Below are 21,238 nucleotides of genomic sequence, written 5' to 3'. Positions count from 1 at the left end.
CTGGTGGTGGTCAGAGGGCCCGGTGGCGCCAGTGTCCGGCAGCCTCGCCTCTGTCAGTGCGCCCCAGGGTGGCTGTGGCTACAACGTAGCTGCCATCACCAGTGTGTGTGTGGGTGGATGTGTAAAGCACTTTGGGTCCTCAGGGACGAGTAAAGCGCTTTACAAATACAGGGCGTCCGTCTTGTCACAGACCGCAGCTGCCCTCTGCTGGACATTACAGAGAAGGTGTATTGTAAACACAGCGTGTGCCCTGCAGAGCCTTCTCCCCCAGCAGTTCCTCCACTCGCACATCCAGGAGCATCAACATCTACACTGCTGCCATTTTTCTTATTTCACTGTCTGTGTATGAAGATATGACTCCAAATATGCAACATGGTAATGAAACCTGCTGCTGCCTCACATCTGCGAACATTTTCACGTAAATCAGAGCCGTGCTAATGTTGACCTCCTCCGGTGCTCCAGCCTGAAGACAGAGGAGGGGAGGGGGGAACAAACGCTGTGATGGTAAAGGAGGAGCAGAGCGAAGGTTTATGGAGGACAGGCAGAAGGTTATGTTACAGAGGAAGTTGCTGGGATAGGAGGAGGTGGAGCTAAATCTCAGGGCTGGGTGTCGTCACTGATTTCTAGAATCGATTCGATTGGAATCGGGGGAATTTTGCCTCAGACAGTCAGAAATATTATAATTCTGATCACGCATCAGCACATTTCCATATTTTTGCATCTATAAAAAGGAAGCTGACACTTGTGAGACTTTGTCACAGGTGTGAGCATCACAGCAGAGGCCTTTGTGTCAAAGTAGCTGAGGATGAAACAGAAAAACATGGAGGAGGTTTTCCTGGTCTGGGATTTATACAAATATTCTGCAGTAGATCAAAAACGAAAGAAAACCATTAATCAACATGTGAACATGACCTGATGCTGCTGACGTGAAGCAGAGCAACGTTACGGAGGTTTGATTACAGACACAGCTGAGAGTTTTGCTCCTCGTCATCATTTTAAAAAGTTTACATCTCTTCAGTCTTGAACCGCAGAAAGGAGACTTCCTTGTTGGAAGTCAGCACATAACGGTAGACTGGTGGGTAACAAGCCAGTGAAAATGCAGAAACAGATCTGTAGATGGGAAGCTGTTCGTGCCGTTCACTGAGACACAGAGCTGTGCATTACGTGTGATTTTAGTGTGGTGGAAGCAAAACAGAAAAGCTAAGAGGCAATTCATGAGAAAGTGAACTGCGAAGCGTAGTTTGGATCTTCTTTTGCTTGGTTGTGTCAACTTTGCTTGGAGAGAGATGAAACCTTCAGCTCAGAATCCAGCACAAAACAATCGAGCACCGACTCCAGCTGTGAGCTGTGAGCTGTGAGCTGTGAGCTGTGAGCTGGGAATGAAACTGAAGGTTGCTGAAATCCGGACAACGGCTTTGTTTGTATCATTAGTAAAGGCTGAACAGAAATAGAGTAGAAGGAAGCTCGGTCCGTCCTGTAAGGGAGTGCAGACGTGGAGCTGTGATCACAGTAAAGCAGTGAGGAAGGACACAGGTGGGCACAGGTAAGCCGGGGCTGGCAACAACAACAGGAAGTAAAACCACAATAAGACAGACCGCCAAAGTAAAACTGGAGGTGACCAAGCACAGCTAACAGTACAGCAGATACACAAAGATCACGTAGCGAGGATCATTTCTGTCACTTTGATGTTGTGTGTCTTCGATGCTCCAGTAACAGATGTTGTGTGATGGGAGGCTCGGCCGCTGTTTGCCGCCCGGTTTGTGCGTCACGATGGCGTTCGGGGTTAAGCTGGCATTTTGGTTTCTTGCTTCCTGTGTGCAGCCGTCTCTGTTCCACGCTCGGACCACCATGTCGGTGAACAGCGGGCGTTTCCGCTGTCCGTCCTGCAGACAAGAAGTGCTGCTGGACCGCCACGGCGTCTACGGCCTTCAGCGAAACCTGCTGGTGGAGAACATCATCGACATCTACAAAGAGGAAATCAACAGCACCAGGTTGAGTCACAGCCAGGTGATGTCTGACGACAGGTGATTAAAGCAGAGACGCGGTGTTTAACCACTTCCTGTGTGTTCACCTCCAGGCCCCTCCCTCCGCCTTCACCTCCACCTCCTGCTCATTCAACATGCTCCGACCACGAGGGAGAAAAGGTGAACATCTACTGCCTCACCTGTCAGGTTCCCACCTGCTCGCTCTGCAAAGTCTTCGGGGCCCATCAGTCCTGCGAGGTGGCTCCTCTGAGCGCCATCTACCAGCAGCAGAAGGTACTGCAGTGACCTGCTGCCTGCGTTATTATTGTTATTAGGCGCTTAAATAAATGACCTCTGTGTTTGTGTGTCCGGCTCACACTGTTGCTCAGCTCTCACAGCTGTTTTCTGCTGAATGACCTGCAGCTGTTACCACCTCATGCAGTCACTTCCTTCTGTTCTCCAGGACCAGCTGCGCGAAGGCGTCGCCTCTCTGAGGGCGTTCAGCGACAAAGTCCAGACTGTGATCAATGAGCTGGAGGAGACCTGCAGACACATAGAGGTGTGTGATGTCAGCGATAACCAATAAACAACAATAACATTCATTGTAGAAGTCTTGTGATTGGCAGCTCAGTTCACAGTGTTAGAAACAGTCTGAGCTATGAGACGGTCACGGTTTGCCTTTCAGCATCTGCACGCAGGAGTAGCAGTGGCGTGTTTCTGTGGGGGGCAGGTAGGGGCACAGATAGTGTTAAAAAAAGTCTATCAACTGTTAATTCAATAACCCTATAACCCTAATAACTCTTATTAGAATGAGATTTTAAAGGCTGTCAATATTAGTCTATAAGTAAGACTGGAGGTTCAATACCATGTGGATGGCCCGGGGTCGTACATGATGTTTCAAAGGGCACCGCATCCTAGTTATCTGGTGGATCATGAACAGGTGCTGGGATAATATCAAAAGATTACATTTCATTAAATAAAAAAACATGTTATTTAAAACAGGATTTTGTTTTACTTTCCAGTTACGTACCACAATACACATATTAGGATTTGTCCCCTATGGATCGGTTGAACATCCCCTCCTTGCATTTTCCTTGTTCGTTCTCTCACACACCTTCATTTGTAGAACTCACAGGTGACAATGATGACTGCGGACATTGTTCTCTGCTTCTGGGTGTATTTTAGCCTTCTTAAGGAAGAAATCTTTTCATTCTTCCTGTTCTTTTATCTCTACTGGTTGGCCCTGAAGTAATAAAGCAAAAACTTGTGTTACAAACAACAACTTTCCTGATGACCTTGACTAGAAGTCAGGGATGTCAACTTCCGGCCCTCGTGGACCCTATCCTGCACGTTTTAGATGTTTCCTATACCAACAGAGCCAGTTCAAATCAAACAATCCCCAAACACCTACATGTCTGTAAATGATCCTTTAAATCAGCTGTGCTGAAGTCTGGAAACATCTGGAACCGGGAGGACCAGAAATGCACATCCCTGCACTGAACATGGCACAGGGGTGATTCACTCTATTCATAACACGGAGCTGGCAGATAGGATCAGTAATGAGAGAAATTAGCTGGACCGCACGGTGCAGTGTAAGTGCTGCCTCATGGTAAACTTTGGTAATATTGATGTATACAGAACACTGGCTGATGATACAGTCAGCTGGCACGGTGACGCTGCCAGTGTTAACCTGCAACCAAACCTGCAGCTCCACACAGCAATGCTACGACTTGGATTGTATCTTATAACTCATAACTCTTATGCTAGCTCCCCCAGCAGCCGACTGTCTCAAATATGCGACGGCTGCAATAATTCTTCAAGTGTTCTTTTTTCCTTGGGATTCTAATTTAAGTTTACTAAACTCAACAAACTTAATATTACTTACATTTATTTTCTCCTCATTTTCTTTCGCTGAAAATTTTATTTCCGCGGTGTCTCTTTCCTCTCCTTCCTTTGCTAACCTGATGCTCATAGTGCAGCAGCCAATGCTGCATTCACTTACACTCGGACATCTGAGCTTCACGGTGAAAACATAATCGTACATTGGCTATTTGATTGAATTTTATTGTTTTAGCTTCGGGGTGGAACCTGGGTGGCCAGTCTGGTTGAGGAGGTGACCTGTGCCCCCCCCAGGCCACCCCGCTGGACACACCACTGCTGAGTAGCCAGTTAACAATGAAAGTTTGTTTACAATCTCTTCACCGAGTGTATTTACAGGCTGTGCGGGGATAGTGCTATATACAAGACGTGAGGGGGGCAGACCTCCAGGAATCTGGGGAAAGAGGATCACACACACGCTCCTCCCTCTCTCCCAGCTTTGTGACCAGCCGCTCCTTCCACACACTGCTCCTGGAAGAACGGGATGGTCCGAGGAATCTCGATACAAACAAATGCACGTTAATATTCTGCACACGGGCACGAGAAACTTTGGCTTGAACTTGTTACTGACGGGAGTTTAACAACGATCCAGCGCCAAACAGCAGACCTCTCCCCTCTTCAATACCGGCTGGTCCTGACGAGGTCCAGGTGTTTCCAATACAGGGAGGCGTGGGCCGAGGGCGTGAACCCACCATGATGTCCGCCCCAGCAAAACAGGAGAGAGAGAAAGAGAGCGAACATAATGACCAGCTCCTTGCTGATCCCGCAGGTCGTGACAGGGACGTGTTTCAGATCGTTTCATGACACCTTTGCTCATCTCTTCACTTTGTCAATTCAGCAGATGGCCCCGCCCCTCCCTGAGCTGGTTCTGCCGGAGGTTTCTTCCAAAGGTTTTTCCTTCCCGCTGTCGCCAAAGTGCTGCTCACAGGGGGTCATATGATTGTTGGTGTTTCTATGTATTATTGCAGGGTCTACCTTACAATATAAAGCACCTTGAGGCGACTGCTGTTGTGATTTCGAGCTCCTCAGACTGCAGCTGCAGAACATCTGCACAAAAGCTGCTCGTTAACACGTGCACACACATCACGATCCAGTTATTGAGCATGTGATGAAGCAGAGTCTGCACGAAGATGAATTCAAAAGTGTCAGGAGTCCATGAAAGAGCCTCGTGGTTTATCTGCGTCAGACCTGACTGACTGTGTCGTTGCTCCTCAGGAGAACTGCAGCATTCAGAAACAGAGCGTGTGCGAGAAGTTCAACCGCATGTTCTCCATCCTGGAGGAAAGACAGAAGGTCAGAGTTCAGCCCTCGTCCTCAGTGACGTCGGGACTTTAAAATATAAATGTGTGCCGTGCGCGTAGGTTTCCTGTTTTATTTTGGTAGTCCCGTGTTGCTTGTGCTTTGTCTTCAGTCTGACTTCCTGCCCTGTGGCAGTGTCTGCTGTGTGTCCCTGTGTCTCCTTTCCCTGGTTACCCTCAGTGTGTCTGCATGAGGAGTGAGCTTCCTGTTTGGACTTTGCAGCAATAAAAGTACGTTTTTGTTTTTGAAAGCTGCAGGCCCAATCAGACGACTGCAACCTCACAAAGTCCTTCTTCTTTTACTTGGTTGCCTCCATCGCTGCTTCTGTTTCAGCAGGAAGCTTCAGTTCCCTGACGTCACTCTGTAAACGATGTGAGCAGGAAACTGATTTTACAGTCCCAAGCAGAAAGAAGCAGTCGCTGTTTTGTCACCGCACAGAGACCCGCCTGCTGCTCTGTCGTGTCTTCGTCTGAGGGACGTAATCAGGATAACGTCCTTCGGATGAGGACACGTGTCCTCAAACACGTTGCAGCCTCTGCGGTGAATGTTCCTGCGCCTGCTGTCTGTTTGTGACAGAAAGCTCTGTACTACGTCTTGTTTGAACACGATGGTCACGCCTCATAGTGTTTCTTTTTACTGTGATCGAAGGCGATGGCGCAGCGAATCAGCTCTGAGCAAGAGGAGAAGACGGGCCACGCGCGGGCGCTGGTGCGTTGCCATGATGACAGCATGGCAGCCAACAGCAGGCTGGCGGAGAGCGCCGCGAGCAGCATGGAAGAGCCCAACATGGCCGCCTTTGTTCAGGTGAGCGACTCCCGTTTCCTGTGTGCGGCGGTGACGAGTGTGACTCGGCTCATTTGTCTCCTCCTCCTCTTTCAGAGTTCAGCAGAGATGATCACAAAGTGAGTGACGGGAAATATTCTTCACGCCTTCCTTCACCTCGTCAGCATTAACCAACCTTCTTTTGCTCCTTATACCTCCTCGCCGTCCTCAGGGTGAAGGCGGCGAGTGCCTCGGGTCCGTCCGAGACGCTGAGACCAGGTTACAAGCGCCTGAGTCGTTACAGGGTTAACTTCAGCGAGCAGGAGAGGGCGCTGAAGAGCATCGACTTCATCAAAGGTTCGACTCGTTCGGCTCATTTCCACCTCCCCAACCCGACACAGGGCAGCTCTGCATGACACGAAGGCTACAATAAGCCATCTTTATATGATCCTGCAGCGCTTCCTGTTTAGCTCCTCCCACTTTAAAGTGCCATTCCTCTGATTGGTTTAAATGCTGTGGGTGTGGCTTCTGTTTGGAGCACATTACTGCACAATGAGCTGGTTATGGGTTGTTGTTGGAGTAACCTCACAGCAGCCGTGTTATCGGTCAGAGGATCCGCAGTGTGCGACGCCATGTTGGCACCAACACTCTGAGGATGCAGGAGGTCAGCTGTCATCAGTGATACCTGCCCAGGTGCTTCCCTGTGATCATCGTAACACAGATGTCTTCAGCTGCAGCGGGTTACCAAACTAATCAGGTTGTAGTGTTTTATCTCCACAATACAGACACGTGCTTTAATTTAACGTCCCCTCCTGAAGAAGCAGGGCGAGGGGCGGCGCCTTCACATGTAGGTGTAGTAGGCGCCAAGCTTGGTCCTGGAGGTCCTGAGCAGAGGCAGAATAACTCACAGTGAAGCTGCTGCAGAGCATCAGGAGCCACGTCAAGAATTCAAACAATAATGACGACGAGTATGAAGGACTGCAGCTGCAGACGAACTAGTGTGAGCAGTATTCATTGGTCCAGCTCTCAGCCGTTAGACGTGGGCGTGCACGTTAAAGGTCACTTCTATAAAACCCCGCCCATTTTTAAGTCTTTGTTCATTTCTGTTCATGCTCAGATTTTCTGAAATCTTCTAAAATACAGAAAATGGAGCGATGCAGGAGAGAAAACAAAAATGAATTGAATGAAAAGTCGTGGACTAAAAGAATGAAGCAGCAAATACATTATGAATAAATAAACATGTTTACATCACTGCATTATTCGTGTTGCATTTACATCAGTTCGTCTCATTATTTCCTTTGTGATGTTGGCTCCTCCTCCTCCCTCAGCATCATGGTTTTGTGATATCTCTCCAGTCGTGAAGGATGTTCCTGAAGAACCAGAGCCAAAAGAACCCAAAGATTCTTTGATCCAGAACACAGAACCAAACGGCAACCAGCAGGCCGCAGAGGAGGTTTCAGAGCAGGAGACTCCTGAGCTGGACTCGGGTCATATCACGGAGGGAGAGGAGGAAGCCGCCGCCGAGCTAGCTAAAGAGGGCGGCGAACGGCAGGAGGGAATGAGCACACAGCAGGTAGAGTATCACACCTGCTTTAAAGACGCTCACCTTTACATTTGATTGTAAACTACTCAGAATTTCTCTAACATATAATCTAATGAAAGAGTCCATCAGTAGCCTCAGAGCTGCCAACAGAGCTGAGGGTCGGCTGTGAGACATGAAGGTTGTCCAAATATGGTCACTTCCTGAAACAAAACCAACATGGTGGCAATTGAAACGTTACCAATGAGGCTTCAAAATGCTACAAACCGTGAACAGCTGGACCTCATTGACCAATGGGCTTGAGTCTGTGTCCATCTTTTGTATACAGGGTTTGCAGGTAATGCATGTTTTACTAAGAGAACATTTGCAGGTTTCCAAAACCATCACGGAGGGATAAACACAGCGAGTGGTTAAACATGTGGCTGTAACTGTCTTCACCTGTCAGTGTGAGGGGATGGATGAAGAGGAGGAGGAGGATGCTGACTTTTACCCTGGCTGGTGCACAGCTGGCTTGAGCCCATCAGCTCCTGGACAAACCCTGCCGGAGGTCCATCGATGCATCAGCGAGGACGGGTTCACCTCACGCTGCTGGGGTCAAATCCAATCTCCTCCCACAAGGCTGCCTATGTGTCCTCCATGAGTCCCCATCTGCTCTCATATCTGCTCAAAAAATCCAGCAGAAGAACCTCAGAGCGAAGAGGAGGAGGAGGTGCAGGGCTGGGCGTACCTGTCCGAGGCCGCTGAGGAGCAGCTGAACGAGGCCGAAGGAAAGGGAAGCAAAGGATGCTCGTCACTGGTGCCGGCGCAGTGAGCTCAGGGTGAGGCTGGGGAGGAGCGAGGAGGAGGAAGCTGTGAGGAAGGAGAAGCGTCACACGGAGAGCAGAGACGGCGAGTTTGGAGCGTCGAAAGGAAGAGAGGACGACGAGAAGAAACCCAAAGGCTCTGACGTCACCGTGGAGACGAGAGGTGCTGAAGACGCCCGTTCTCAGGTCAGTGTCATCCGTCGTCATCATCATGGACCAGGCTCTACACATTGCTCCCACCCACAGATATGGCTCCACCTCCACAGCTGCTTCTTCTTCTCTTTTTATTCGTTTTGTTTCTGCGAGCCGAGCGTGATGCCGGCGCCTGCCGCCGGCGCAGCCTGCAGGCTCAGACATCAGTTTAAATATGGAAAAAGGAATAATCAGAGCTTTAACCCTCCATGTACGGGAGCAGGAGGGAAGCACAGCTACACCTGAATGAACAGGTGGAGACGTCCCACCTGAGCCGCTCAGCCGGCTCGTTAGAGTTAGCAAATAATCCACCGCATCTCACCTCCATCCTCTTCCTCATCCCTCCTCCACCCTCCTCTCCACCTGCAGGCTGTCACACTGTTCTTCTACCTGCTCGCCCTCCTGGTCATCCTGCAGAGGGCGTGGGCTTACGTCGGCTGCTTTATTTGCACATAAACGCCACACGGAGCCGCACGAACATCACTGCCGCACAGCTCAGGTATGCTCACCTGCGGCATGCTTTTATTGTGAAAAGCATGTGACTCAGAATACTTTTATTTTAAAAGGATAAAAACAGCTTTTCTAGGATCCTTTTGGTCAGACTACATTAAAGATGAATTAATCTTTACTTTTAGACGATCACTGATTATAAACATAATAATTCTGCTTCTTACAGAAAACACTTTAAACTCACAGCGACTACAAATAAATGAAATCAGGTTACAGTCAGTCGAATTTGTTTTTAAAGCGAGCACTGATTGTCTAAAAAAATCTATAACAATAAAATTATTTGAACTTTATTCTTTTTTATTTTACTTTTTTTTTTACCCCCATACTACTATCACTGTTACCGCAGTACTTATACTATTAATACTCTTACTGTGTGGTACTGAGTGGAGCACAGGAGCGTGGTGGGAAAAAGGCCAAAGAAATCAAACATTTTAAGCGACTGGACAAACTTACAGTGCAGACAAGGAGCGGAGACTCAGCTCTGCTGACACCCTGTGGTCGGTCTGTGTAATGACAGTTTTAATTCTCTGTAGTATAAATATGGAAGCATTATCACTGTTTTATTCAGGCTTTATTAAAGCATAATTTTATTCTTCGTGATAAACATTTACATTTATTAAATATGTAAATTTCTCTCCCACCACACGTCTGTCATTAACGTTGCTCTAAAATTGAATTCATAATAATCATCTGAAACATGTCTTTGGGCCAGTTTGCTTTAAGCTCTGCGGACACTTGATTTAATATAAAGAAAAGCTGTTTATAATTATGTAAAAGTTCATTCATGCAGATTAAAATACAATAATGCAACATTCTGTAATCGTGACATCAGAGCGAGAGGAAATAAAGACCAACCAAATCCAGCAGGAAGTCAGTTTGGAAATAGAAAGGTCAAAGGTCACCATTTTGAACATCAGGACAGGATTTAAAATAGTTTGGAGCAAACAGGAAGTTTATCTCAGGTATGAGACACCAGGTGAGCTTCCAGGTGACGTCTTGGTCGTCTCTGCGTGTTAGAGAGCCAAATCCGTTTGAACCACTTTTTAATCTGAAATCTTAATCTGCAGGATTCAGGAGACTCGTACTGCTCACGCTCACCTCCACCTGCTGTCCCTCCAGGAGGGAGACCCACGGCCCCCGCATCGCTGCCTCCACCTCCTCCACTTCCTCCTCATCTGCCCAGTTTTTCTCCTGGCTGAGCCCCACCCACAACAAGAGTTAGGCGGTGGGTGGATGGTTGGGGGGGATTCCTCTGAGAGATGTTTGGTTGTTTGGGCTCTTATTTTGAAATTGTGCCTGAGAAATTACATTTTTGGGCTCGTTTTTGTAGAAAGTGTGACAGACGATCGCTGACCTGACAGGAAGTGAAAGCAGAGAAATAACGAGGTTCACAGGCCGAGGAGGCGTGATACATTTATGTGCGTGTGTCGTGATGATGATGATGATGATGCTTCTCACATATTCATTGTTGATTTTTAAATAAGAATTTTTCTGATGCTGATTTTGTTTCATGACTGACTCATTCAGTCTTTGGACACTTTGAGTTTCTGTGTGTTTTGTCAGTGATGCCTGAGATTAGGGACAAAACAGGTTTTAATTTTCTAAAAAATATTTTTGATTTTTCAAAATCATATTTACATATAATTGTTACACAAAGTTTTGGCTGTCTCACCATGTTTTGGTCTCCCAGGTGTAACATTTTTTAATAATTTATGTTTTTGCTGGAGAAGTGCAACGTTTTTGTCAACACCATCAGACACAAAGAAATGCAAAATATATATTTTAAATAAAGTGTTTCAGCTAGTTTGACTTTTAGCAGCTTCTCTGTTCTACTGTTTATGCTTTCAAACTAATTATACCACATTTAAAAGTAAGATTGTTTGGCTTTTTGTTATTAGAGTTACAGTCGTACATATTTTCAGAAGCTTGTATTTAATCTCTATAAGAAACAATCATATTTAGCAGCATGAAAATTACACATTTATTGAGAAAAGTAACTTTTTTTATTGGAATATCATGAGGGAGCAAAACATATGGTTCTTCAAAAGGGAAAAATAAACAAAAACCCAGAATTTTGGAGTTGATAAGGTGTTGACGGTGGAAGCGTTAGGAAGGTTACTTTTCAAATGTATTCCACTACAGATTACAGATTACATGTCCCAAAATGTATTTTGTAACATATTCCGTTACTCAATGAGAGTAAATCATCGACTTTAGTGGCTGTGACGCAGTTTTATCACAAAGTTGTGCCATAAATGTAATTAAAACAAAAAAACTCACCATGGCATGTGCATCGAACAGGAAGTGGTAAAGGGGTCCTCAGAGTGTAAGCTGCCCACAATCATTCCTGATTCTTTTGTACTTTTTAAAAATCTGATGGTGTTGACAAAAACTCTGGACACGATTTTAATCACTTAAAATATGCAAAAATAAATTTCAGGTGTACGTTTTGATATTAAATAAGGTATTGACTTAAATACTTAGTGACTTGATGTTTAATTTTTCTCTCTGTTTTAATATCATCACACCTGCTTGTGGACAGTGGATTTCTAGGGTACTGGTAATGTATTGTACCATTTAAAGTAAATATATATGCATAACAAAACACAAAATCATACTTTTGTTGTGTAAACATCGCCTTGGTTTGTCTCTTAGTCAGCTGGGTTAACACTTGTGTGCATATTTTTAACCCCAAAATCGGGTTTTATCGGCGGACGTGTTTTGTCCCTTATCTCAAGAATCACTGAAATCCACGGACGTGGTGTTTGCGCGTGTGTCATGAGGGCGTCTCGCAGGTTTAAAAATCACATCGGTCAGATTTCTGAGGCTGGAGACGCTGTGCGTGCTGCGAAGAGCTGTTCTGCATTTCCATTCACAGATAAACACAAAGTGTCAAACCAAAGTATTTCAGCAGCATTTTGCAGCTGTGCTGAGGAGAAACCACTTCCTGTTTGGATGACTGCCCTTTAAAAATAAAAGCACACCTGCCTTAAAGCGCCAATCAGAGCTCAGCAGACCTGTCACACTCTCTGACGGTGTGTTTTTAGGTTTACACACAAACACGTCAGTGTGACGTTTTTGTGTTTCTGCTGCTGTAAAATGTGTCGTCATGATTTAAAAACACGTTGGTCTAAAGTAAATCTGTCACCCGTGCTCCTGGAGTCCACGCAGAGGCCCACTCACAGCCGGGTTTCTGCCACAGCTAACAGTAATGCTAATTATTAAAACATTGTTTTCTGTGTGTTATAGCAGGTCTTACAATATAAAAGCACCTGAGGCATCTGTTGTTGTGATTTGTTGTTTCTGTAACAGGTAACCCACGAGCACGCACAAGCTCTGAAAAATATTAAAGTTCATCAATATTATTTTTGATTAAGGTGCTAAATTACATTTATTTACACAAATATGCATTTGAGAGGTTGAATGTAGTGACTGCTCTCAGACGTGCTCGCTCATGTTTGTGACTAAAGTCAGTAGTTCAGTTTGAAATTCATCGCTCCTGTTTAAAGAGGCACGACTCACTATATTAAATATATATGAAATTCAAATGAATGTTTGTCTTTTCTTGTTTTATGACAGGTGTGCAGTGAATCTGATAAGCACTGTACCTGTGTGTGTGTCATAGATAATCTCAGAACAGCTGAGTAACAAACCGAGAAGAAACATCTGCTTACTCTTCACGTCGAGAACATCTGTGCACTGTGATGTAGAGATGCAAGCCGGAGTTAGAACAGGCCTGGGCTGTACCTTCATGTTTGTACCACAGGACGGAGCAGTGAGTCAGGGTGACCTTTATTTAGCAGGTAAAAGGAATCAAAAGGCAGCATCCGGAGGAAACGCGGCTAAAATAAACGAATAAAATAAAAAACCCGCTGATGCCGTGTCGCCCCCTGCAGGTCAAAGTTTACAGTGGGTTGTTCCAAAAAACACCTTTAACCAGAGTGATGACACACCTCAGTGTGATTGGTTCACTGTGTTTCTGCCAGTTTGGAAATGTAACGTGTAATCTGTTCTTCAGAATTGTACTCGGACTGTTAAAAAAACGTGAAGACTCAGACACTGATGAATATATCGATAATGGATTTTTTTTAATTTCCGAGGCAAGTAATCCACTATTTCTTAATAAAATAATAGAGGAGTGAGTCATCAATAAATATTTCCCAGTCATCGCCTCCAGGCACTAACGTAATATTTTGAAATTCCCCGCCGGATGTGCCTCTGTTGTTTGGCGTTAATTTCACGGACCGTGGGATAAACGACTGCTGCTCCCCGTGTGTTCTTGTCGACGACTTTCTGTCAGCGAAGCTGTAGTGTGGACGGTTTGTGCTCAGTGTGCCGCTCTGCTGTCCGCTGCGCTCCACCTGAAACTTTAAATCTTCGAAAGAGGAGTTTAATCCGCGAGAGAGCGACGCCATGGACCCCGCCAGCCAAGGTAACGCTGAGTGTTAGCCTAGCACGGAGCTAGCCTAGCCTAGCCGAGTGTGAGAGTGCGCAGAGCGGCTCTCAGCGGATACTTTAGCCACTTTAATTGGTCATAAACGGCCGACAGCCCACTGTGTGAGCCCGGTTTGATTGTACGAAGCTGGGAGATCACCGAACATTGGCCACAGGCCCGGTTCCCGGGCTCTGAGCTCGGGTTTGTGGGTTAGCCGCTGAGTGGAACTTGAATCATATTAAAAACGGAGCTCCGTGTTTACGGACACGGACACTGCCGACGTGTTTAACCAGCTCAGACTCCAGGTAGGATTGGCTGGCTGCCACAAACGCAGCAGCAGAGGCTCCTGTATTTACCTGGAGCCTCACCTGAGTGAGTCACCGACCCCTCCTGTCAGGTGGACACCGCTAACTGGCTGTTAGCATGCTAGTTGCTGCTGTGTCATCACTGACTTTTCAGACTGACAGCTTCATGTTGTGTTGACGCTGTGTTTACAGCTGAATCAGGCTGTGTTCTCTCACACTGCCAGGGCGGCTTAGCATGATTCACAAATCAGAATAAGCCTTACAAAGGGAAGTTTTAAACAGCAGGTGGGTGGAGCTTTTGTTTGTCGTGATGACATCATACAGCTGGAAGAGTAGAAAAAGTGCAGAATAGGTCAGCCTTAAAAGCAGCATTTAGTCAGACTGTGAAGGGAGCTTTGTCTTTATTTTAAGGTGAGGCGTGAATTCAGGTTTCAGGACAAAAAGGAAATGACTTCCTATTGATCATCTGCTTTTAATAAAGCCAGCACGTGCACCTTTCTGTCAGTGGGATTAAATTCACTCGAGCTCAAAAAACCCAGATTTGTTAAACGTTCAACATCAGTTCAGGTGAAGACGCCTGTTTTCAGTAAGACAACCCCAGAACGTGAGGAATAAACGGGACAGACGTGTCTTGCGTCAATGCTTGAGCCAATAGGATCCGAGGCGACCTGATGACGCCTCGGTCGGCTCCTGCAGGCCCTCTCTCTGTGAACTCCCCGCGCTGCTCTGCAGCTCTAATGGACGTTTTCAGAGCAGAGGTTACTGCTGCCTCTCGTCTGTGCGCAGCAGGGCGGATAAAGAGGGACGTCCGAGTCTGTGAAGTGACCCCGCAGTAACTACCCGATGAAGCAGGAAGAGGTTTGCTGACTGCTTTGGGTCGGCCTTCAGTAACGAGGCTCGGTCGCTGCTGGCTCACAGGGCGAGGCAGCAGCTGTTGTGTTGTGTTATCAGCAGAAGTTTAAGGAAGGTGTGGTTCACATGCAGGACACGGCTCAGCGTCTGCAGACTCGTCAGACCGCTGCCACATCAGATGATGAAGCTGATAACGCGCACACACACACACGGTTTCTCTGTGAGGGCAGTGAGGAAGTGAGACCGCAGCCGGAAGCATGAAGGATTAGGAAATGACTCTTCTTCAGGGGATCACGGAGGGGTGTGCGGGAACAGACCCACAGTGATGACACTGTCGAGAAACCCTTTGAGGCAGCGTCACCTGATGCTTCCCACCTGACCCTGTCAGAGTTACCTGAAATATTCCAGGGTCTGATGTCTGGTCCCTGCTGTGTTAGGTCAGTAAAATCCTTTGGGGGTCCTTAATGTTTTGACCATTTTGGGTCAGGTGGTGTAAGCAAACGTGGAGGTGGAGGAAACTTTGATTTTATTTGTTACTCCCGCTGCAGTGATGTAAACTGGGAACGCCCCTATAGCAGCGACTCAACTTTCCAAATTAGAGTGGGGGGTTTGTCAGTCATAGATTAATACTGTAGCCCCACCCCCACCTGTGACACTAGCAGGACCATTTTTGTATGTCACATGAACGGTGATGTTGTTGCTATGGCATTCACGTAAACACGAGAAGGTCATTTTATACTGTGATTAAATGTTCCTTTGAAGGCGCTGCCCAGGTGCTTGCATGCGGCCTGTGCCGACGGTCCGGCTGTAACGCTGTGTCAGCGCTGCTGTAACCAGGAAGTGTGGAAGGACGTCCTTCAGTAACGACATCAATGATGCCGGCGAGCATTGAGAGAACATTGTGTGGTGTTTTTGTGCCTCTATAATTGCAGATGTTGTCTATTATTTTGAAATGCTGGGCTGTAATTCCGAGGCTGAATCCTGCACACTCGGGTCAGTGTAGCTGCACAGACACACACACACACTAAAGGGTGTTTGTGCGATGTGAAACCTGATTTAATGCATTATGACTGTCAGCACAGGGACAGCGTTACTTTAATGCACCGGGGGACGCTGGGTAAGAATCGCTTTGACTGCCATCTGTCCATTGACACACCCCCGCCCAGTAAAGTCTGTGACAAAGGCGGGCTCAGGCGGACGCACAATCGTACAATAATCTGCTCTTTGACCGTGAGTCAGGATTTATTGGGGCCCAGCTGGCTGTGCTGGAAATGCGGGTAAACCTGCGTTGAGGCCATTGCTCATTGGCTGACACACCTGCGAGGTCACCATTATGGTGGTCTGTGTCGTCTCTACAGTCGGTCATCAGTGAGATTTTTTTCTCAAGTGTGGATCCTGGTTTAAATGAAACGGGTGGAGGTGGTGGAGGTCACAGGGTCATCCTGCTGATTTTTACCATTTGCCGGTCTGACCGGGGTCGCCAGCGTTTCCTGCTGACTCACGTCCACCGCCAGAGGTCCTCCGTGTTGAACCGCACTGGTCCACAAGCTGCTACGCCCATCGGAACCAGTCCTTCTGTTCCAGCATGACTCAGTTTCTCTCTCAGTGAGGCGGTGTTCGCAGCAGCTGCTGCCACTTCCTGTTTGATATCAGCCGCCGCCAGCACTCGCCTTTTCCTGTGTGTGTGTGTGTGCGCGCGCGCCTCTGTTGCTTTCAGCATTGTCTCAGTGTCTCTAATCCCGCCTCCTCCTCTTCCTCCTCTCAGATATCAACCTGAACTCTCCTAACAAAGCTCTCGGCGTGGATCGCACAGACAGCCTGTCCGACGTGCCCGTGGAGGGCGCTATGGGGAACCCAGCCAACCCTCCTCCACCTGGCCTGACGGAGGAGGAGGCGGAGGAGCTCCGCACCGAGCTCACCAAGGTACACACCACACCTGCTGAGATCCCAGGTGCTCGACAGCACCTGTGTGGTGGGGGCGGGGCTTCTTTAAGTGTTAGTTTGCAGTGTTTGGATCCAAAACTGGAGCTCAGGAGTTTTGAAATGAAGTGTCAGGTGACTGATTACAGCGAAAGGTTTCACTGAGCAGCTGTTTAATTTAACCCTCTGATCCTGTGACATGAGCGCTGCGTTTACGCCACGGCCTCTGCGGTTAAACCGTTACTTGAGCCTGAAATAAAAATGGTAAATGGCCTGTGTTTGTATAGCGACCCCAAAGCGCTTCACACATCCAGTCATCCACCCACACACACACTGGTGATGGCAGCTACATTGTAGCCACAGCCACCCTGGGGCGCACTGACAGAGGCGAGGCTGCCGGACACTGGCGCCACCGGGCCCTCTGACCACCACCAGTAGGCAACGGGTGAAGTGTCTCGCCCAAGGACACAACGGCCGAGACTGTCCGAGCCGAGGCTCGAACCGGCAACCTTCCGATTACAAGATGAACTCCCAACTCTTGAGCCACGATCGCCACTTGAGCCTGTTTTGTTTTTTTTTTTTGTTTTTTTATTAATTTTTTTATATTGAGATCAGACGCCCGGACTCGGCGGTCGCTAATAGACCGGGTGCTGGTTACCTAGGTAACCTTCTAATGTACTTACTACCACTTCATCAGTCAGTCAGCAGTATCCTGAGCTCTCACTGGTAGTCGCTACAGTTGAGAACAATTTTTATTTGCCCCGCCCCCTTTGTGTTGCCAGTGTGTGTTTGTTTTCTTCCTTCCTGTGTGAACGCAGCTTTCTCCAAGCCTCCAGAAAACAGTTTGAGGGGTGGGGGTGAATAAGGATGGTGGTGTTTACGGTCTCTCCATCAAATAACGTGACTTTCTGTGGAGTTGGATTTAAAGCTCCTGTTTTAAGAAAGTCTGTGAATGTGTTTCAGGTGGAGGAGGAGATCAACACCCTGCGGCAGGTTTTGTGCGCAAAAGAGAGACACGCCGCAGAGCTGAAGAGGAAACTTGGCCTCAACCCGCTCAACGAACTCAGGCAGAACCTCACGAGGAGCTGGCAGGACGTGCAGACCTCCAACGCGTACGTATCTGTGAATGCGCCGGGAGGTTAGGCTGTCCTCGGAGAGCTTTCGTATATCTCGGTGCTTTACGTTTCAAATGTTCTCCACAGCTTAGACTAAATAAAGGCTCCATTCAGTCCCAGCAGATATCGCTCACAGCCTTCAGCTCAGCTCTGAATAACAAGAGGACCGAAGGTTGGACTCATGCAAACATTGATTTGTTCTGGATGACGTTGCGTTTAATTAGCCTAAATTCATGTGTTTGATGGCTTTGGCTTCCTCAGCTGGTTCTGTCAGAGGTTTCTTCCTGTTAAAAGGGAGTTTTTCCTTCCACCGTCACCAAAGCTGTATCTGGTTTGCCACGATGTGGACTGAACCCCGGGGCTGTCAGGCTGGGAGGTCCCCACAGGTGAGGAGACGAGCTGTTGAAGCATGAGTACTGTTCAGCAGTCGGAGGCTCGCTTCACCGAGGCTGGAGGTTCAGCCCGAGTCTGTGGATCCTGATTGGTTTGCAAAGAAGAAACTGAACAAGTTGAAGGCCTCGGCTTGTGGCACAGCCACATCTGCACATAGAGTCCAGCTTCACCTGGTTTGGATCCCACCTCCTGATGCTGAGGAGGAGGTGTGATCCTGAGGATGTGCAGGGAGCACCTGCTGATAGACGAGCTTCTGGCACAGGATGCGAGAGGGTGTGTGCGAGTCCCTGCGGGCGCCGGTAGTAACGAGCTGCAGACTGACCCATCCGGTTTCACGTTGCATCGTTCAGATGAAACGGAAGCTGCAGAGACGGTTTCATCTCTGACGCGCTCAGACGCAGCGGCGCTCTGCGCTTTAATGGCAGCAAAGCTTTTCTGAAGGAAGGAGAAGTCACTGCTGTCTAACCTTCTGTTTGTGAGGGGCAGCCAATCAGCAGAAAGTGGGTCTATACGGGGCGGAGCTTGTTTCAGACAGAGCTGCAGGATGACAGGAGGGGTTATACTGAAGTGTGATTCAGGCTGAGCTGACGCCGTCCTGTGTGTGTTTCCAGCTACGTGAGAACGGCTGAGACGCTGGGCGAGTGGAACGAGCGGGTGACCCGTTCAGATCTGTGAGTCGACGCCGTGCTTGCTGCTCGCTCTGTTTGCGCTCTCACGCTCTGACTTTGGCACCCAGCTTCTAACGTGTGCGTGAACATTTCAGCGGTCTAGTGTTGGAGCTGCTCAGGTTCACCTGCAGCTGTCTGCTCGGTCTCAGGTCCCTGAGCCGGACCTCTGCACCGTGTTTGTGCTGTCGGAGCATTTTTAATGACATCATGTGACCGATAACATGGCTGCTGTGACGTTTCTGTACTAACAGACCAGGAAGAAGGCTGAGCTCCAGTTACTGAGGACTGAGTGTGAGTCTGTGATGCTAGCATCATGCACCGTGGTGTCAGCGGACAGAGCAACTGCTGGAGTGAGTGCTCTGCTGTGAGGTAGCACTGAGGTGGGATTTGGTGTGGGCGTCCTGACCACAGCAGCCTGAGCTGCATGCCTCACTCACCCGAGTGTGTTTGGTTATCAGATTCTCTGTGGAGGAGCTAAAGGTTCAGTGTATTTCTTCACTTCCCCTCTCAGAGATCAGGTGTCTTTGCCTCCAGATGTGACGGTGTCCTCTCCTGCTTCCTCTCAGCATCAGTCTTCCTCCGTATTTTTGGCTTCTTCAAACAGCCTTCCCCCCTCTGCTGTCTGAGTTACAGGCTGTTCACTGCAGTCAGTCATTCATTGTTCCCCGCTGTTAGAAATCAAGCGCACCTCCTCTAAAGGAGGCGTGGTCACACTTCCATGTGTAACTATTGTGCTGATAATTACATGTTTGTTTTTTCATTCAGTAAAAGGCAGCTATTGAACCGATGAAGGTCTTTGCTGGTGATTGGAAGCCACGTTGGTTTGACTTGTGGCTGTAGCTGGAGTAGACGCGCTGGGAGCTCGTGGGGAGAAAACGCCGCCGTGCCGTCATGGAGATGGGTGCGCTTGATTTATAAGGCGAGGCAGGACAGAGCTTTGAAACGTTTCAAAGTCAAACCCAGTGACGGTAAAACGCGACTCGTTTGTCGGACCGTGGTTATTCACCATGCAGCTGCAGGCGTGTGTCTCCCGAGGCCAGCGGCTTCCGTCGCAGACACACCTTGGCGTTGGCGCCACGGGTGTTTTTACGGTTGACGTTAACGTCCAAAAACCCTGTTAAAGGTGACAGCGCTCCCGGACACGTGGAGTTGGAGACCCCACAGAGGATGAGTCTTTCCCAATGAGCATGTGCAGAATTGCTGCATCACTCAGAGCCTCAAGCACGCCATCTGACCCCGGGCGATCCCGGCTGACCCCTGAAACGACTTCCAGTCTGGGTCAGTCCGAGGGACACGTTTCTGTGCCAGCAGAGCAAAGACACGCTGTGAATCGCAGCGTTCCCGCCCGGCTGCTGAGGCCTGAGGCTGCTGGAAGTTTCCAGGTTCCGCCTCTGTAATGAACCGGATTGGCGAGCTCGCTCGGATAGTTGGCGTGACCTGACGGGGCGGCGCCGCTGACTCGTGCTTGACTCACAAGCAGCAGCAGCTGCACCGGCGGGTTTCTGGTGTTTGTTCTGCTCGCAGAAATACACCAGCACGTCGGCGAGCGCTGTCGGTGTTAGTTTGTGGTCGTTCGTCTGCCGCAGACGTGCAGTCAGCGTGGATTTTACTCTAATGCAGCTGGAAACGTGTCTGCAACCACACGGACAGCTCGGACTCGCTGCTGCAGGAACGAGTGGGAGGAAAGGAATGCGAGAGAGGAGGAGGGGAAGAGACGGTGTTTTGCTTAGTCGCATGATACGTGATATCCAGGAAGACGGGCAGGCGGGTGAGACGCGCACAGACGCTGTGAGTTATGAACACGTCACGGCCGCATGAATATTTTTAGATGTTCTCTTTTTTCTCGTTTCCTCGTTTTGTGGATCAGCTGACTGAGCGTCTTGTCTCAAAGTAAACCGGAGGCGGTGGAGACGGAGCCGTTTGGGTTGATCTGGCCCGTGCAGTGGGAGGGGACAGTTGTGGGCGGAGGCTGGCCTCGCGGGGCGGCTCCGGTTTCTGTAAAAATAACTCAGGCTGTCTGCGAGGTCAGAATCGGATTGTTGCACAACAGGAGTCTGCTGTGCGTTGGATTCGACCTTATGCTGCAGCTCACCGTGTCATGTTTCACAGATCAAAGTTTAAATATCATCACATCATCCATCCGTCCTCTGATCCTTATCAGGTTGGCGGGGGGTGGAGCCTGTCCCTGCGGTTAATATTTATCGCAGAGCTTCAGATAAATGGGTGAAATGTTCGGTGAGCTGATTAAAATGACCCTGAGTCCAGTTTTAACTCCATGGCATCATGTGATCACCAACACGCACGTTTCTCTGTGACTGTGGACTGAGTGAACGCTGACCACGAGGGAAGCAGAGACGACCTCCTTCCTGACGCTCACAGCTCCGGTCTCGGGTTTGAGCGGTGCGGCCAAAAGTCTCATCACCATGGCAACCACAATAGCAGCTTCACCAGTGCAGGTGTTTGAATGTTAGTGGACACAGGATACGGCTCATTGTGATTGGCTGTTTAAACCGGGACCTGCACAGGCCCGTTTCTGATTGGTGGGCTAGGTCAAAGGTCATCACGACAGGCCTACAGCTACTTCACAACAATTATTCGAACA

General features: G+C 48.5%; 2 protein-coding genes and 1 long non-coding RNA gene across 17 annotated transcripts in view; 2 read left to right on the top strand and 1 right to left on the bottom strand.

Annotated features, from left to right (window-relative positions):
- The window catches only part of trim101 (tripartite motif containing 101), a 14,165-nt gene extending 2,923 nt beyond the window's left edge, over nt 1–11,242 (top strand). For 2 of the 4 annotated variants that reach the window (XM_013915673.1, XM_013915674.1), the window contains exons 3-12: nt 1,822–1,991; nt 2,078–2,258; nt 2,428–2,523; nt 5,058–5,135; nt 5,790–5,945; nt 6,021–6,043; nt 6,136–6,260; nt 7,232–7,476; nt 8,808–8,937; nt 10,016–11,242. In XM_013915673.1, the coding sequence (XP_013771127.1) occupies nt 1,822–1,991; nt 2,078–2,258; nt 2,428–2,523; nt 5,058–5,135; nt 5,790–5,945; nt 6,021–6,043; nt 6,136–6,260; nt 7,232–7,476; nt 8,808–8,894 (1,161 nt within the window). In that variant the 3' untranslated portion in view covers nt 8,895–8,937; nt 10,016–11,242. The remainder of the gene's footprint in view (nt 1–1,821; nt 1,992–2,077; nt 2,259–2,427; nt 2,524–5,057; nt 5,136–5,789; nt 5,946–6,020; nt 6,044–6,135; nt 6,261–7,231; nt 7,477–8,807; nt 8,938–10,015) is intronic. The other 2 variants (XM_005752153.1, XM_013915675.1) reach the window with 2 other exon arrangements.
- Nucleotides 2,440–3,942, bottom strand: LOC102210995 (uncharacterized). Its single transcript, XR_312280.1, has 4 exons — nt 3,850–3,942; nt 2,995–3,207; nt 2,830–2,907; nt 2,440–2,507 (listed from the first exon to the last, which is right to left on the bottom strand). It is a non-coding gene; the product is annotated as an uncharacterized LOC102210995 (long non-coding RNA).
- A 1,895-nt stretch (nt 11,243–13,137) lies between the features above and the next one.
- The window catches only part of tpd52l2b (tpd52 like 2b), a 16,702-nt gene continuing 8,601 nt past the window's right edge, over nt 13,138–21,238 (top strand). For 4 of the 12 annotated variants that reach the window (XM_005752144.2, XM_005752143.2, XM_005752142.2 and 1 more), the window contains exons 1-4: nt 13,138–13,380; nt 16,306–16,463; nt 17,424–17,572; nt 18,580–18,639. In XM_005752144.2, coding sequence (XP_005752201.1) covers nt 13,362–13,380; nt 16,306–16,463; nt 17,424–17,572; nt 18,580–18,639 — 386 coding nt within the window. In that variant the 5' untranslated portion in view covers nt 13,138–13,361. The remainder of the gene's footprint in view (nt 13,381–16,305; nt 16,464–17,423; nt 17,573–18,579; nt 18,640–21,238) is intronic. The other 8 variants (XM_005752149.2, XM_005752148.2, XM_005752146.2 and 5 more) reach the window with 4 other exon arrangements.

Source organism: Pundamilia nyererei, unplaced genomic scaffold (genome assembly GCF_000239375.1).
Source record: "Pundamilia nyererei isolate P.nyererei 1_Seehausen unplaced genomic scaffold, PunNye1.0 scaffold00346, whole genome shotgun sequence".
In the NCBI taxonomy this organism is placed as follows: Eukaryota; Metazoa; Chordata; class Actinopteri; order Cichliformes; family Cichlidae; genus Pundamilia; species Pundamilia nyererei.
The sequence above is the reverse complement of the archived record's forward strand: the minus strand, read 5'-3'. Positions and strand labels throughout refer to the sequence as shown.